Below are 17,279 nucleotides of genomic sequence, written 5' to 3' on the forward strand. Positions count from 1 at the left end.
AAAGTACTTCAGCTCTCCTTCCAGTTGGGAGGCAACATTTTAGTGAGGAGCTTCGGGGTGCTCCTGTCCTCACCGTCACCTCCCAATACATTCCCCTGCTCCTCCATCTAGCAACCGGAACAGCACTTCTCTCTCCAGGCCTTTTTACTCCTTGATTAGCCCCTTCCCCACCCCCTCCTCCATATCCCTTTCCCCACAGCACCTCTATGTCCTCCACCACCTCTTCCCCCTTGTACCCCATCTTTCCGCTCTCCCCCTCCCCTTCCCCCTACCTGCACCTTCATACCTCCCCCCTGCACACTCCTCTTCTCTCCCAACTCCCTCCTAGCTTCTCCTCTACACACCCCTCACCCACCTCTGCTCTCTCCCCTCTCTGTACCCCCATATCCCTAATCCCCACATCCCTGCCCCTTGTAGTCCCTTCCCCCGGCATTCCCAGCTCTGCCCTCCCCTTCACCCCTTCTCTCTCCCCTCCCATGTAATCCCTTCCCCCTGCACCCCCATCTCTCCCCTCCCCCTGCACCCCATCTCTCCCCTCTGTACCTCCTCCCCCTGCACCCCAGCTCTCCCCTCCCCACCTCTCCCTTACTCCATCCTCCTCCCCTCCTCGTACCCCCCCTCCTCTATCCGTGCCGCTCCCCCCTCCCTCCATCCTCCCTCCCCCCCCAGTGGCCGTTCGCCGGGCCGGGATTGGCTGCCGGGGCTCGGGGAGCCGCCGGGGGGGGTGGGTTGGGGGGGGAGGCAGCCGGTCTGCGGCCGCCTGTGGCTAGGCGAGCGGGGAGCCGGGGGCCGGGCCGGGGGAGGGGGGGGGGCCTGGTGCAGCGGAGCTCGTTGCGGCGGAACCACCTGCCCCAGCCATGCCCGCGGGGAGCAACGAGCCGGACGGCATCATCCTCAGCTACCAGGTACCGGGCGGGGATGGGCGGGGGGGAGGCGCCGCGGGGGCTCGGTCCCCAGCCCGGCTGGGGGGGGGCTCCAGGCTGCTGCAGCCGGGTCGGGGTAGCGGCGGCTGCTGCTCACTGCGGCAAAGCCATTTCCTAGCGCTGGGGGGGGGGGGTCTGACTCCGGAGTGAGGGGCACGCAAGGTGTGTGTGTGGGGGGGGGGGGGGGGAGCGAAGCGGCGGGGTGCACAGCCCCGAGTGGGGGGGCGGTTAGGGGAGACCAAATCCCCCCTCCCCTCTTTGCCCACCCCCTCTCCCCCTTGCAGGGAGCTGTCCAGATGCAGTCATCGTGTGTGTGTGTGTGTGGGGGGGGGGTATGCATAGCTACTGTCTTTGGGGGTGAGGGGAGGCCAAATCCCCCTCCCCTTCCTCCTGCCGCCATGCAGGGAGCTGTCCAGGTGCACTCCCCTTGGGAGGGGGGCATACACAGCTACTGCCCCTGGGGAGCGGGGGGATAAGGGGAGACTGGTTCTTTCTCTCCCCATCAGGGGCTGAGAGTTGACCTTTGGGGGTGGGGGGAATGCACAGACAATGCCCCTGGGGGAATCAGAGCAGCCGCGTCCCACCCCCAGCAGTGTAGAATTGTCTAGACACACTGACCTTTGGGGTGGGGATGGGGGGGGGGGAAACAGCCACAACCACTAAGGCAGAAGAAACCCCCCCCCCCGCACCCCGTTTTAAGTGGCAGAGCGTAATCCAAATGCTCTCACCGGTTGGCACCTGACTGATCTTTCCCTTTTGCTGCGAGACAGGTGGCTCTGCATACAACAGCTGAGTTTTTGTGAACCACAGGGGCCAATCCTGAATGAGCTTCCACCACACAAAGAGACAGGCCAGTGTGGACAAATAGGCTGAAGGACTCCGAGCAGCACGCTCAGTGTCCGCTGGGAATGGTGTGTGGGTGGATGATGGTAGAGGATTCAGTCTCCCTGAAATTGCAGTTTACTATAGCGATTGGAAGAGGACTGCTGTCTTATTTCTCTCTTGCACAATGTGTGTGTGCGCACACACGTGAGGGGTGAGGGAGGCTGGAGGAAGAGAGAATGGGAGACGTATATTTAAAATAAGCTTGTTCCCCCCCATCTTAAGTATATTATGAGTAGGATTTTCAAAGCGGTTTAAGGGAGTTTAAGCACCTGACTGACTGGATTTTTCAATTATTTATCAGGTTTTTAGTGATGTGTCTTGAAGTGGTGGGAACATAGTGGCTAATGGCTTTATAAAAACGGCTCAATATCATTATGATTTATTCGTCTTATGGTGGCACCTGAAGGCCCCAGATCACTTGGCATAATAAGAAACAGACCGTGCCCCAAAGATCTTACAGCCTGAGTTGACAAACAGTGAGAGGGGGAACAGAAGCACAGAGAGGTGAACTGATCTGGTCAAGGTCACACAGCAATAAAGGCCTCTGAGCCCCAGTGCTGTTACTTAGTCCCTGGACCATGCTGACGCCATCGTTTTCCATGTCCCCCCAGCGTAGACCAAGAAGTAATCAGCTAAGTTTGTAGCAGAGGGGATTCAGGTTGGAAAGTAGGAAAAACTTTCTAACTGTAAGGATAGTGAAGCGGGGGCACAGGCTACCTAGAGAGGCTGTGGAATCCCTGTCACTGTAGGTTTTTAAGAACAGGTTGGACAAACACCCATCAGGGATGGTCTAGGTTCACTTGGACTGGTTTTAAGCTACATTTACACTCCCCAGTCTTGGGCTCTGCCTGGCCCAAAAGTCCCTTCCAGTAGCTGTGGACCACGGGGTGTAGAGATCATTATTAGTTGTGTTTATTACAGTAGTGCCTAGGGACCATCTGAAAACCGAGACTCCATTGTGCTAGGCCCTGTACTAACACAGGGTAGTAGACAATCCCTGCCCCAAAGAACCCCTCTGCCCATGTCCCCTTTCCTCCCATACACTGGCATGAGGGGGCTGTTGAGCTTGCTCTGCTGGTTCTGCACCACCTGGAGATTCTTGCCTACACAAGGAGAGCCAAATCTTTGCCTCTGCTTTGTGTTGAAGCGCCCAACAAGGTACTGAATCCAGCCCTTAATTTCATCAACAGTCATTAAAGCTGGGAGTTGGTCCAGGGGTTAGCAGAATAAGCAGCTAGCAGATAGATGAGCAAGGAGGCCATCTATGGTGAGTGAAAATAACCAAAGGGGGGGAAAAAAGCAAGAATAAGGAACTCCGTTCCAACATGTTTGTCTTTTTCGTTGGTGTTGATTGTAAACCCATTTTCCTACATCTCTCCACACCCCTCATCAGTGGCTGAATTCATGAATAGTGCGTGAACTTTGTGAAAAGAAAGACAGAGAGCCTGAAAGCTACGAACAGCCCCCTTCGTCATTTCTCATTTGGATGTCTATTATACACCATCACTGCCTGGAGATTTGAGTTTGCTTGAAAGGCCTAAGACGGACATTACAACTAGCGTCAGTTCATCTTCCAGGCAGGCTAGCTTGCAAGATATTTTTACAGCTCCTATGATGATATTCTTAACAATTCGATACCACATCTTTTCAAGAGGTATCTCCGGATGGGATCCCAAAGTTATCATTAAGGGGCCAAGGCACAGCATAAAGAACATATTAGTTCGGCTTAATCGCGGCAATAATGGGGCAGAATCCTAATGGGAATCTTAAAGAATCCTGCCTGGACAGCACCAGACATGGGCTAAATGTGGTACTTTGCAATCTGCCCCGAGTAAGGGGCAGTGTGGCGTTGCATTGCCCCGGGAAAGGACTAAATTGTGACCCTCTTTCTAGTGCGCTGGAAGGGCAGGAGCTGAAGGTCTGCCTACGTCCCCTGCGCATGAGTGCTGTGCAGCCATTAGATCATTGGGAGCGTGCGTGATCAGGAATCAAAGGGCTGAGGGTCTAGAGGGGAAGAGAGAGTTGATTAGAATGGGAGGCTTGGGCAAGTGTGGATTTGGACAGAGAAGGATTCCACTATGCTCTGCACTTGCTGTAGAGAGCACCTTTCTTCCGGGACCTCCCAGTAATCATCCTTCTCAATTGGTTCACACAAGTGCTGTGTGTCTCTGAGGTGCTTATATGTCCCCATTGCCCTAATAGCATAGCACCTGGAACACAGAATGTATTTATCCTCACAACACTCCGATGAGGTAGCGAAGTACCTGTTATATACCAAATTTTACAAATGGGCAACTGAGGAACAGAGAGGCTAAGAGACGTGCCGAATATCTCTAGCAGAGTACCCAGGCTTCTTAAGTTCTATTACCCTAATACAAATACCCTAACCACAGGATCATTTTCCCCGGTGCTGTCAACCATCCATCCCTGTTATGCACACTTAATACCAGGTGTACCCTGACTCAAGAGGCAAGTGTTAAAGACCTCTAGCCTAATGGCTCTGGCCCCTGGTAGATTCAAAATAAGCCCTCTGACACTGATTCCGTTACACCAGTGCGAATGGGACTAGCATCAGCGAAACTTAACCCAGTAAGTTGCACTGGGGAAAACACTGATTTACACTGTTGCAATGTATCGGTTATTATTATTATTATTATTTGTATTACTGGGGCACCTAGGAGTTTGAATCATGGACTAGGAGCCTATTGTGCTTGGCACTGTACAAGACAGAACAAAAGATATTCCCTGCCCAAAGAGCTGACAGTGTAGACATGGGAGAAAAGACCAACAGATGGAAACAGACTGACAGGGGAATATAAGAAAACAATGAGACAATATTAGTCAGCATATGATCGGCAGGGGTCCCAGCACACTAGTAGCCTTATCTACCAGGGTGGGTTCTGCTAGTGTGGCTCCACCAGAACAAGCAAGCAAGGAACCAAACACAAAACCACGACATAGGCAGGGCCTCTGTTAACGCAGCCTGAAGGCTCACACAAAGCATCCAGCTAGAACTGAGAAATTGGGTCCCAGGAGTCCTGACGTCCAGTCCTCTTCTCTAACTTTGGGGCATTCTTGAGAAATGCTAACTAAAGGTTGCAGATTATACACGGGAGAAAGAGGGAGGATGCATAGCTCCCAAACACGAATCATCTCTTTCTGATTCTCAGTACCATTAATGACATGATCCAGCTGGTGGTGAGATGCTCGCTGGGCATTTAGCGGGGCTGAGTGATACCCCTACAAATAAACTGGATCACCATATGCAAAAACTCTGCATGCTCACCCAGATCTTTCCTGCATCCTGTCCCATCAGGGTCATCTGCGTCTTTGCGTTCTGTGGGCAGGCACAATGGATCCAACCTACAGTCAGCACTGAACGCAGAAACAGATTGCATGCATATTTGGTTTCTGCACTGAATTCTTCCTCCAAGTTCCGAGATGTAGAGTATGGAAATCCTAAGCAGTAGCATTACAAAGAAAGTGGTGCCGTGGTTGTATAACGTTGCATTTGGCAAAGTTATCAGTAAGAAAACAAAATCGAATTAGCAGCTGCTTCTGGCAGCATCAGCGTCAGTACCATGACTGAGACTGTAAGTCCCTTGGAGCAGGCACCATCTTTTGCTCTGTGTACAGCGCCTGGTGGTGCAATTCAGTCCTGGTCCATGGTGGGGGGGGCAGGGGGGGTTCATATAGGCATTGTGGTGCCACATGGGAATTGTAGTCCAGATGCCTCATGCCCTCATTCTCCTTTATTGGCCAGCGTCCCTTGATCAGACTACATTTCCCATGAAGGGAATGAGTCTAGGGGATCACATGATGGGAACATGTGACTCAGAACCAGGCATGCTGGGAGTTATAAAGGGCAGCCTGAGAGCAGCTGAGCTCAGTAGGGAGTGGGCTGGTTCCCACAGGTGGCAGACTCTGGTTTAATATTGAGCTATTTAGATTTGGAGCAATGAAAATCACCCCTGAAAGAAAGGGAGCGAAATCCTGGTTGCTGTTGGGAGTATTATATGATGCACTGGCTGGTGGGTTGGCTCAGGGGCCTACCAGCGGTGCCTCTACTGCAGGTACAATTTTAGAAAATGGAAAGAATATGTATCCTGCCCAGAAGGGAGTGTTGGCCCTAGCAGCAGGACCCAAGCATAATTTTTTCACTCCTGGTATGAACTTGTAGCACAGCCCCCTTCCACACACATACCCATGGGAGTTACAGCCTGGGCCAGGCCTCTGGGCCCCAGTAAAGTGTACCCTTTTTCTCCCCCCATGTGGGGGTCCTGCCTAGCAGCTGCACTTGGAAATGAGTTGGAATCTTGTTCTGTATAAATGGTGGTTGGTTTTTGGTTTTTTTAAGTTTTCTCTTTTCTCAGTATCAGCTATGCCAAAATGTGAATGAATGTCTTTTATTCTAAATTATTTATACTGCGTTATTTCCCCCAGTCAGGATCTGGCCTCCATTGGGCCGGGCTCTGTACATGCACATATTAAGAGACAGTCTTTGGCTTGGATTCTATTCTACACAGCTTATTATGCCACCCTCATCACAGCAATGTCTAAGCACCCACTATTAGTGCATTATGTGGTGCGGCCCAGTGGATGGAGCCTTAGATGAGGTCTCAGGAGAGCTGGGGTCTGTTCCTGGCTGTACTGCTGGGTGAGTCACTGCCCCTTTCCATGCCTCAGTTTCCCCATGGGTAAAATGGGTGTAATGATGCCGACCTCCTTTGAGAAGCACTTTCAGAACTACAGATAATGGGAAACCGAGGCATAGAGAAGTAAAGTGACTTGCCCTCGGTACAAGTGGTACCAGGAAAGAATTTAGGTATCTTGAGTCCTCCCCAATCTGGCACTATAATTCTTAAAATCATGCTGCCTCCTCAAGGGTTTTGAAAGCTTTCAGGAACACGGAAGATGGCCTGTGCAAATGGATAGTTGGAACCGTGTCTGTTTAGTTTCTCTCTCCCACACTTTTTACTGTGGTACCTGAGTGAGGTTTAATATCCTAATCGTCAAACAGATTATAATCTAAGAGCAGGAATTTTTGCTGTGTCTGTGAAGTGCCTAGCAGATCAGGATTGGCACCTGCCTCTGAGAACTATCATAATATCCCATTTTAATAACAATATTCACCTGCCACGTCTCTGGTTGATGTTGGGAGAGATTTCCTGGTAAACTCTTTCCTTATTTGATTGATTCTGCTCTTTTTTTTTTGCCCCCTGCCTAAAAGATTTTGATGTTGTGTATGCGAGAGAAGAGGATCCATCCTCCAGATGGGGCAGAGCTGGAATCTCATGATTCTTCTCTGATGGTTTCTTTGCTTGCTTCTGTGCCTGTTGCTTGCCGAACACATCTGTGTGAACAAGCAAGTCAGGCTGTTCAGTTCATTTTCATTTGTCCACATAGGTACGTTGTTTTAAGGTTATACGTCATGTTCTCCATGCTGTTAGAAAAGGCCCAGTAGATCTGCTAGCGTAACTGCCCTCCTGGGCAAAAGAAGTAGTTTGATGAAGAAAACTTGTGCATATCAGCTGGCTGTTAAAGCAACTGTGGTCCTGCCACACAGGTTAGAAAATGTCATCCCAACAGGCAGAAGTCAGCCATTGTGGTCCACTGCGCCTGTCACAGCATGGTAACTGAACCGTGCAACAGGGGTATCCAAAGGTCTGGCGACTGTCTGGCAGCTTTATACGAGACGAACAAGCTACACTGCATCAGTGAGCATCCAAAGGTGTTGCAACGTGGTGCGTGAGAGAGAAGCTTCATTTTTAATTTGATTAGAGATAATGGTTGAGACTCAGCCGTGGGCTTTCTGCATCTAATGCAGGATTTTGCAAATGAGTAGCTGTAATGGGCATTGTTTACAAAGCCAAGTGCCTAAAATTGGGCTCCTAAATTCATACTGGGGCACCTAAAAAGGGCCTGATTTTTCAGCGATGTGGAGCATCTGCAAACTCCGTGGACTTCAGTTGTATTTGTGGGTGCTGAGAACTTTTGAAAAATCAGGCTGCTTTTACTTAGATGCCTACATATGAATTCAGGAGCTCAACTTAGCCACTCCTGGGTGAAAAAATTTGGCCAGCATGTTACGAAACCAACATGAAATTGCTTAAAGAGTTCATAGGATCAGATGCACTCTGGCATTTTTCCAAAGGTTTAGGCAAGTTTCATATTCCATTTTATGGAAACTTCTGCATCAAATGATTATTTTAAGGAATCAGAAAGATGACAAACTTGTGAAAGCAGCAGGCACAGAGCCAAAAAGCAAGAAAAATCCATTCTGTTTGGATAATAACAAACTCCCTGGATGGTTGCTATTCAAAGACTGACTTAGCTCTAAGCAAGGCTTCAAGTCCTGGACACCCGCTGAGGGAGTTTGAATTCTCAGCCATACAGCCTGAGAGAGAATTACACAAACTGAAGATATCCAAGGGAGATCAAGGGAAGATGACAAAAACTGTTTGCATCTGTCAGGAAGTGCAGGCAGGATAATAGATTTCTGAATAGGTAGTGTTGTTACAAGGGTTATAATATTGCAGCTTTATTAGATTGCTAAATCCTTCAATATCATAACCAGTCATAACCTATTCAAAAGTCTGCTCAGGATAAAGTGCATCCACTTTTAGGGCTATATTTTTTTAAAACAGCCTCTAACTTTGATGCATGTGGTCGCTTCATGTTATTTGTTTGTATTAGAGTAGCCTCCAGAAGCTCTGAGATCAGAATCCCATTATACTAAGCACTATACAGCCACACAGTAAGAGACTTTCCCTTTCCTGCAGAGTTTAGGCCAGACAGACAAGGGTGGGATGGGAAATGGAGGTGATGACTTCTCCAACACACAGCAAATCAGCAGCAGAACTGGGAACAGATTCCACATCTCCTGACTCCCAGTCCAGTGCACTATCCAGTGGACCACCTTGACTCTCTAGTCCACCCCCTCCTCCAAAATTGAGAGCTTTTTCGGCAAAGCATGGCCATCCCTTTCAGTCATGGGAAGGGGGAGTAATCCTGTCATGTTCTGTGGTTGCTTACTTTAACTTACATTGCCACCACCTTAATTTGAATTGAGCCCAGACATCTGTCTCAACAAGACACTAGGGTAGCATGGGTGTGACATTGTCAAAGGTAGATGAGAGACAGAGAACTGCATGCTCTACCCCCAGTGGGCCCACATACATATTGACAAGTGACAACAGAACACAGAAATGCTGGAACATAGACTCTTTGAGGCGGATGAGAAAATGCCCACTGTTGCCCCCTGGGATTTCTTTAGGAAGCAAGCCGTCTCATCTACACCTTCCAAGGTTTGCAGTTGAGTCTACACCACCTTATGTCCAGTAGTAGCCAAGGCTGCTGCTAAGTCTTTAAGAAAAACAAACCAACAGCAGGGATCTTTAATTCTGGTACTTTGCTAAGAATAAATCACGAGCCAGCGTAGTCTCTATATCATACACCCAGCCCTATATACCGAGGTGACTGGTAACCTAGAACTTAGATTTCCAGATGTGAAACCAGACTGACAGTGACCAACGAATCTAATGTACTTATCTGGCCCCTATTACTGTGGTATCTCAGCACCTCACAATCTTTAATGTATTTAGCCTCAGACACATCCAGTTTTTATTCAGTCTGCCTTTATTAGCTTCCTATTGATAAAGAGGATGATTTATTGAGTTCCTCTCAGATCTGAGAAAGTCCCTGTTTAGACCAGCTTTACTGTATCTGGAATAATGCATAAACATTTCCCTTCATCAGCCTGGATTCTTTTTTAGAATTGCCTATTGTGTCTCAAGTCACTCTGTGAGAGCTATTGCATTGATTTTTAAAAGATCTAGCTCATAGGAAAGTATTCATAGTAGGAGAGAGAAATTGTTCCAAACTGCAGCAGTCTTTCACTGCAAATTTTATGCAACGAAGTATCACCACGACCTGGTTTTCATTTTAAAGAGGGCTAAAATCAGGATTAAAATCTTACATTAAAATAATTATTTTCCTGTCTTACCAATGACTAGAAGTGATTTCCCTCTCCCCCATTGAAAATTTTAATAACAAACAAAAAATATTGTCATCAGAACTTTTGGCTGAAAATTATGACTTTTTGTTGAAACAAATCCCAAGCCTTACATTTTTCATGTCCCAATGAAAAATGGAAGTTTTTTGAGGAAAGGGGACACTTTAAGCAAAAAATTCTTGCTTAGTTTAAAACCCAATTTTCCACCAGAAAAGGTTGGAGAGTTTTTGACCAGCCCTACTAATTACTCTAATCTATTGTTAAATTATTCCAACCATCTTATTGCAATTGTTCAGCATCTATGATGCTTTGACTTTTTGCCCAGTGAGAATGAGCATAAGCTGGTCTGTTTCCCTTTTAGTTTATAGGAGGAGCTGGTCCAAAATCAGAATTTCTGCCTCATGGGAAATTCTGATATTTCATAATTTGTTTTCATCCCAAACCGGCGTGAAAAGTCAAAATATCCAAATTTTTCATAGAATGGGAAAACTTTATTTAGGTGCCTAGATGGGATCTGTGTTCTTCTGGAGACCTAGCTCTGATTGTGGGACCCTAAGTGTCTACTTTTTGGTTCCTAAATTTGAAAAGTTAGCATGGCATATTTGAAACCTGGGCTGGAATTGTAGACTGTCACTTTAATTTGTGAGGCGTTTCCTGATCCTGCTGGCATGGTAGGGGACTCTGCAGGGAAGCAAAGATGCATCAGAGTCAGTTCTGCAGAGGTCTCCAGCTAGAGTAAGGTGTGATGAATTGTGTCTGTCTGTGGTGGGGCACACACTGTTTGGTCTATGTTTGTGAGTTCTTGTGTGGTATCATTCTGAATTCTAAGAAAGGAAGTTGTGTTCTGTTGCAACCTTCCAACAAGAGTATTTCATATTTTTTGTCTAACTTTGTGTGTATGCCGTCACACATAACAGTTGACCATCTGACTGTTTCTCTCTTTGTACTTCTTGCAGGTTGCTTCTTCCATTTCTTCAGTAGTTTGCTTTTGAGGTTTTACTGTTAAATAATAAAAAGGCAACAGGGCTCTGAGACTGAATAACAACCTGATTTTAATTGATTAGACCTTGGTGTCGTTTTCATGTTCCATGTCATTTTACACCAAGTGTCACATTTCCTTTAAAGCTGGGCAGTTAACCTTTGTCCTGAGTAAGCTAGTCCATTACAACAAGTGAATTTGTAGCATATAACTGATTAGCTGTGCTAAAAAAACCAAAAGGTAGTTTATCGCTTGTGAGAGAGATGTGATGAGCACAGCATCAATAAGTGATTGGAATAAAAATGTAAATTATCCCTATCTGTGCCAAATTCATATTCCACTGGGGTTCTGTGGAAGTTATTGCATCACCATCACAATGCACGCTGGGAAATTCTATGGAGTAGGAGCCACCATTCTGACGTCAGGAAATCTGAAAAGAAAGGATGGATTTTAAATGGAGGTGGCTGAAACTTGAAATTTCTGTTCCATGGGAAATTCTAGCATTTAGAAATTTCCTTTTGTCCTCAGTCAAAAAACTGACATTTCAAATTTTCCCTGTGCAACAAAAGTTCAGAAAAATTTCATTTTGGAAGCACTGAAAGAACCTTCTTGAAATGTTAGGTAAAGGATGGAGTGTTTCATTTTAACTTTCTCATTTCAATATTATATTATATACAATAAATGAAATATTATATGTAACATTATGTACAAAATGAAATACTTTGACTGTATAGACTTCATTGCAGGCAATTAACCGGTTACGTGGCAATTGTTGATACTTGGGGCAATGATTGGGCTAATGAAGTAATTAGCTTAATAAGGGAAGATATATAATTGGCAGGAACATGAAGTAAGCGGGGAGCACACAGAATGAACTGGGTGTGGTAAAGAAAACTGGGTGGAAGTTCTCTTGACACATGCCTGTACTGTGTTTTGTGATGCTGAGAATCTAAAGATTAAAGACACGCATGGGGGGGGGAAATGGACTGTGTGTATATTGTGAGTAGGAGACAACGCAAACGGCCAGGCAGCGCAGCACACTGGGTCTCTGAGACACTGTATCAAAACAAACCACTTCAACCTTATCAAAGTGGAACGTTGGGGTAATTTTTTGTTGAAAATGTCAATGAAATAGATACGTTCATGCAACACATTTTCATTTTGTCAAATCAGCATTTTCCAACAGAACACTGTTCTGTCCCATTTTTTTTGGACCTGCTCCAGCTGTAAATGTATCAATGCTGAATGCGCCTCTTACCCTGGCATACTGGGGGCATTTAATGCTTATTCCTAGACTTTCTGCTTGATGCAGTCATGGGTAGTGCCATTTACTACTCCCTGATTTTCAGAACAGATCTGTGCCCCCAGCATAGTTAGAGCAGCCTGGGGGTCGCTCTAACCTATATCAGTTCAGGATGGGTGGAGTGCAATATGCTCTGGCCATGTCCCCAGCATCTTCCTCCCTGCATGCTACACAGGTTCTTTGGCAGGTCAGCAAGTTTGTGGCTTTAATTTTCAGTCTTACATTTGATTAAAAGCTTTCTATCAAGACTAGCCCTCTGCACGGATGCCTTTCTTACAGGCTGACCCTACACAAAGATCATGTCCTAGGAAGCATGTTCCAGAAGCCTATTTATCAAAGAGCTTTTCAACTAAATGAAAAGAAAAGAATTTTGGTGATAGCCCTACTTGCTGGGAAGGATAGAGCATCCATGTGAATGCCAGCTGGGATGGGCCCATTCCACAGATCTCGCTAACTCAGTTGCAATATCTTTTAAAAACCACATGGAATCTTTCTGCCTGTGATGCGTATTTTCAGAAGCCAATAGAATCAACCCCCATTTGCTGTTTGCTCCGTGTCACGCTGTGCTATTTGTCATCAGAGCTGAGAGTGTTAGAGGTTACCTGCAGGGTTACCAGGTGGATTAAATACTAGCGTAGTATTTAAATAACCATTGTTTTTTCCCCCCTTTGGCTCAAAGACTAGGATTGATGTATTTAGGGCTAATCAAGTTTTAAGTTGGCTTCTTTTTCTTTTCCAATCGGAAGCAATTGCTGTAAGGTTTCCACCTCTCCTTGGGGCTAGAACGGAGCATGCAGCAAACTAGGGGCTGAATTCAGCGATACCTGCGGTGAATTTGGTCCTAGGTCTGATCTGGATGCTTGGTTACATAAAAAAGGCATTGACGAACTTCACAGCCTTCCGCCTGAATTGAAAACAGCCATGGCACTGGAGAAGCTTCAGGTAATGAATGCTTGGGCTGCTGCTAAAAAGAATGACCATTTTAAAAATTAATAATAATAATAATAAACTATAAAGACCAGTTGCAGATCTCATTATCACTTTCAGCAGTGAAATGTGCTGGCTTCTCAGCAGGAGCAGGGAAGAAAAGAGTTCAAAGGGAGAGGTGTTGCAGTGGAAGCAAAATGTCTGAGAACATTTCAAAGGGATATATATATATATACAGCAGTGCGTGTTAGGAGAACAGAGGCATGGCAATTCAGAGCACAGACAAGGAAAAGTGAAAGTGCGCTGCGGTTTAGTATAGCAAAGGGAATTCTGAAGTAATAAGGAAAGCGTGTGCTTAGTTCAGGCTGCTGAAATCCTGAATGTGAATATCCTGAATATGGCTCACGCCACAGCACTAGGTGCTGCTGAGAATAACAAAGGGGCACATTTATACAGGGGTACCAACGTTTCCAGGTCCCATCCCTGATCCAGCTCAAGGTTATGGACCGTAATAACCCTCTTATATGATAGGATTCAGTGTCCATGAACACCCAGGGGCTTCTGTTACGTTTGAGAGGCTTTGCCATCTAGAAAGGGCGTAGAAACCCTTAAGAGGATGCTTAGTTTGAGACTATGGGAGGAACTGTAGGTTTCCTGCTAATTCCTGGGATTTCTCTGCTGCCTAGAGGGAATTCAGAACTCCTGTTCTCTCCTGGGTAACGTGCTGCCACCATTTCTTAAAGCAGGGTGGGGGTCACAAAACCACTACAGTAGGGCTTTTTCTGGTATAGAAATTCTGCAAAAAAACAAACAACCCCCACAACCCCTGTGATATCAGGGTCAATATGGTTGACTTTTTAAATGGCAACCACTGCTGTTTTAACGCCCAGAAATAGTGATTTCTAAAAAAAAAAAAAAAAAGCAAATGTAGGGCAAAGGTTTCTCTGACCCCACAGCATGCAGCATCAATGCAGGCTATTTTAGCAGGGTCAGTGGCTCTTGCACAGTATCTGCTCCATTAGTTAAGTTGCACTGGTTTCACAAAAGGGTACAACGCGTTGAGGTGTGGTGTGCAAGATCACCTTGGTATTTCCGTGAACTACTGACGTGTAATGTGTGGCACATGGGTTATTTCATTAACTCTGGGCTTTCGGAAGGTGGCATGTTCTAGTCCGTGTGCAACAGACATCCTTGATTCTGTGGGTGGTGTAACTGAACGACAAGTCTGGCTACATAAAGGTGGAATCCAGGGTCTTGAGCACGGTGAGCCTTGATCAGACCTCTTTGCAAATGCTAGCTCAGGCAGGACTACAAAGGGCGGACAGGACCATTGAAAGGTCTTAATTGACAAGTGCCGAAGTGTTTACATTTCCATTACCTATTGTTTTGCTGCAGTGGTTAGAATCATAGAAGATGAGGGTTGGAAGGAACCTCATGAGGTCACCCAGTCCAACCACCTGCTCAAAGCAGGACAAACCCCAATGAAATCATCCCAGCCAGGGCTTTGTCAAGCCACCCCTTAAAAACCTTTAAGGATGGAGATTCCACCACCTCCCTAGGTAACCCATTCCAGTGCTTCACCACCCTCCTAGGGAAAAAGTTTTTCCTAATATCCAACCTAGACCTCCCCCACTGCAACTTGAGCCCATTGCTCCTTGTTCTGTCATCTACTACAATTGAGAACAGCCTAGCTCCATCCTCCCTGGAACCCCCTTTCAGGAAGTTAAAGGCCGCTATCAAATCCCCCCTCACTCTTCTCTTCTGCAGGCTAAACAAGCCTAGTTCCCTCAACCTCTCCTCATAAGTCATATGATGCAGCCCCCTAATCATTTTTGTTGCCCTCCCCTGGACTCTCTCCCAAATGTCCACATCCTTTCTGTAGTGGGAGGCCCAAAACTGGACCCAGTACTCCAAATGTGGCCTCACCGGTGCCGAATAGAGGGGAATAATCACTTCCCTCCATCTGCTGGCAATGCTCCTACTAATGCAGCCCTTCTTGACAGTAAGGACACACTGTTGACTCTCATCCAATTCAGGGCTGTTGCTTTTATATGATGTCTTTAAGGAGGCCTGGATAAGACAAATGCTAATCAGGGTCTGTGTGATTTCTCAGCACTGAGACGGCTTACTGTCTGAGGTGGTTCCATGCCTGACTGCAACCTTGCCAGAGGCAATCTGGGTGGCTGTTGCTAAGAAGGGACAAACAGTGGCAGAGATAGTTGCAGGAGTAATTAGGAAATGGAAAGTCAACAGGTCTTATAATAAGCCTGCTGCTAGGTAACGTGAATTAATTCTGCAGAATAGGACCAATTTGCTTTCTTGCAACAAGGCAGTAACAAGTTTACTCTGAAATTGGAACTTGTGGGGCAAGGAAGCATTCGTTCTCATTCTCCGACTTGAACCGCTTCTGTTATTTCAGCTGCTTCTTGTCATTTTTAGCTGCCATAGCTGGGAGTCTCCTAGGAATTATTGTTGTTTCTTTGCCCGTGAGGTTCCTCCTTTGAAATCATAATGCAGGAGATGAAAAAACAAACAAACCCCAAGCCCCACCCAAGCTGACAATTCCAATGTAAGGGTGTTTTCTGGGGCGTTCTGATTTTATTTTTAATGAAACGCCTGCGTGTTCAAAACATCAACATCACTAGGGCCAAGCTAATATGCCACGCTGAAGCAAAACGTGATCGCTGCCATTTTGACCAGGATTTCACAGAGGACCTCCAGAGCTTAAAAAAGCATCAGATATTATAACCTGAGTTAAAGCTGGGGCGGTAGCTGGTTTGTCTGTGCTGTGAATCAGACACAGAAGGGAACCTGTAACACACAATCACGAGTGGGTTACAATAGCCCTTTAGTTCTCAGGTAATGCCCCAGACAAAACAATTCCAGTTCAACTCCTGCTTACCTTCTCTACTTGCCTCACAACTTCTGATCAGCTGTTTGCTTTTGGATCCTCCAATCCTCAGCTGTTCTCCTTCTTATTAATACAACCACATCTAGAGGCCCCCAACCAAGATTTAGGCCCCATTGTGCTAGTCCAAATGCGTAGTAAGAGACAATCACTGCCCCAAAGAACTTATGGTCTAAGGAACGGGAACACGCTCATGGTGCAGGGTTTTGTTTTAAGAAGTTCACCTGTTCCAGCTTCCTGTTCCCCACTAGATGTTGCAAATCTGTTTGGGGCATCCGCAGAAGTTGCAGGAACATGGAACAGTGACTGATTGTTCTTTCCAAGGGTCCCAATTATAGTGTGTATTTTGTAACAAAATCCACCCAAGCCCAGTGTGCTGCACCCAGATGTCCATACTGGAGAGTGAGAATGTGCTACCAGATGAAGGGCAAACATAACAGGAGTTAACACTCATCCTCGAGTGGAGAGTGAGATGCAACAGACATCAGCCAGAATGGCCACTTCAGAGATGCAATGGTTTGTTTGCTTCCCCCGGATTTAAAGGCCTAGCCAGGCAGAAAGGCATGCAGGAAAAAAATCCTATACAGAGAGAGATGGGCTGGGAGGAGGGGAGGAGTGGGTGACAAAGAAAGGAGCTGTTGCTGTGTATCCCTTCTGAAGCATATGGAAGTGTTACTTACATCTCATCTCAATTTACAAGGTAGCACATTATGGATGTTGACATAACTTATGCTTTTAAGTCAAGCTTGATGTTCTGGTTTGATTTAAGCCAATTAATACCTACAAGCAATGTTCATTTTAGTTTTCCTGGCTCCATATTCAATGTGGGTTTTTTTTTTGAAACTTCAGCTCCTGTGGCCATGTGATTATGTGAAAATTTCAGGTCTTTTTTTTTTTTTTTTTAATTGAGTTTCTAGTCATTGTGATTAAAGAGAAGAACTTGCAAACATAAACCCTAAACACTCAAAAACACCAGAAGGCAAATATAAAAGATCCGCAATGTCTTATGTTAACTAAGGGAATAAGAAAAATTCTGAAACAAATGCAAAATAAAGAGTTCATTATTGCATTCACAGAGTCAGGTGAAAAGGTTTTGCTTTTCTTCTGAGAAATTCTGTTTACAACAGATTCATACTGGATTTGTTCACACAATTGACCTTCCTAGGGCTGAGAGAGGAAAAATAAGGATACTGTGGTGTATTTTTCCCCTGTCAAAAGAGTCTTAACAAATAGCAGAAATGTAGCATGCAGAGAAGGACAAAATGTTATCAAGTTTTTCCAGAAGGAGCTGTATTAAGCCACAAGTGCAGTGTAAATCTGAAATGCAAATGGTCTTTGCT

General features: G+C 46.0%; 1 protein-coding gene across 2 annotated transcripts in view; it reads left to right on the plus strand.

Moving 5' to 3' along the window:
* The first annotated feature begins 841 nt into the window (after positions 1-841).
* The window catches only part of SLC4A8 (solute carrier family 4 member 8), a 54,024-nt gene continuing 37,586 nt past the window's right edge, over positions 842-17,279 (plus strand). Inside the window, exon 1 of one of the 2 annotated variants that reach the window (XM_067529842.1) lies at positions 842-905. In XM_067529842.1, the coding sequence (XP_067385943.1) occupies positions 858-905 (48 nt within the window). In that variant the 5' untranslated portion in view covers positions 842-857. Of the gene's footprint in view, positions 906-5,711; positions 5,882-17,279 lie in introns of those variants that run through there. The other variant, XM_067529841.1, reaches the window with a different exon arrangement.

Source organism: Emydura macquarii, unplaced genomic scaffold (genome assembly GCF_026122565.2).
Source record: "Emydura macquarii macquarii isolate MOO-44397 ecotype Brisbane River unplaced genomic scaffold, CSIRO-AGI_Emac_v2 contig_2994, whole genome shotgun sequence".
In the NCBI taxonomy this organism is placed as follows: domain Eukaryota; kingdom Metazoa; phylum Chordata; order Testudines; family Chelidae; genus Emydura; species Emydura macquarii.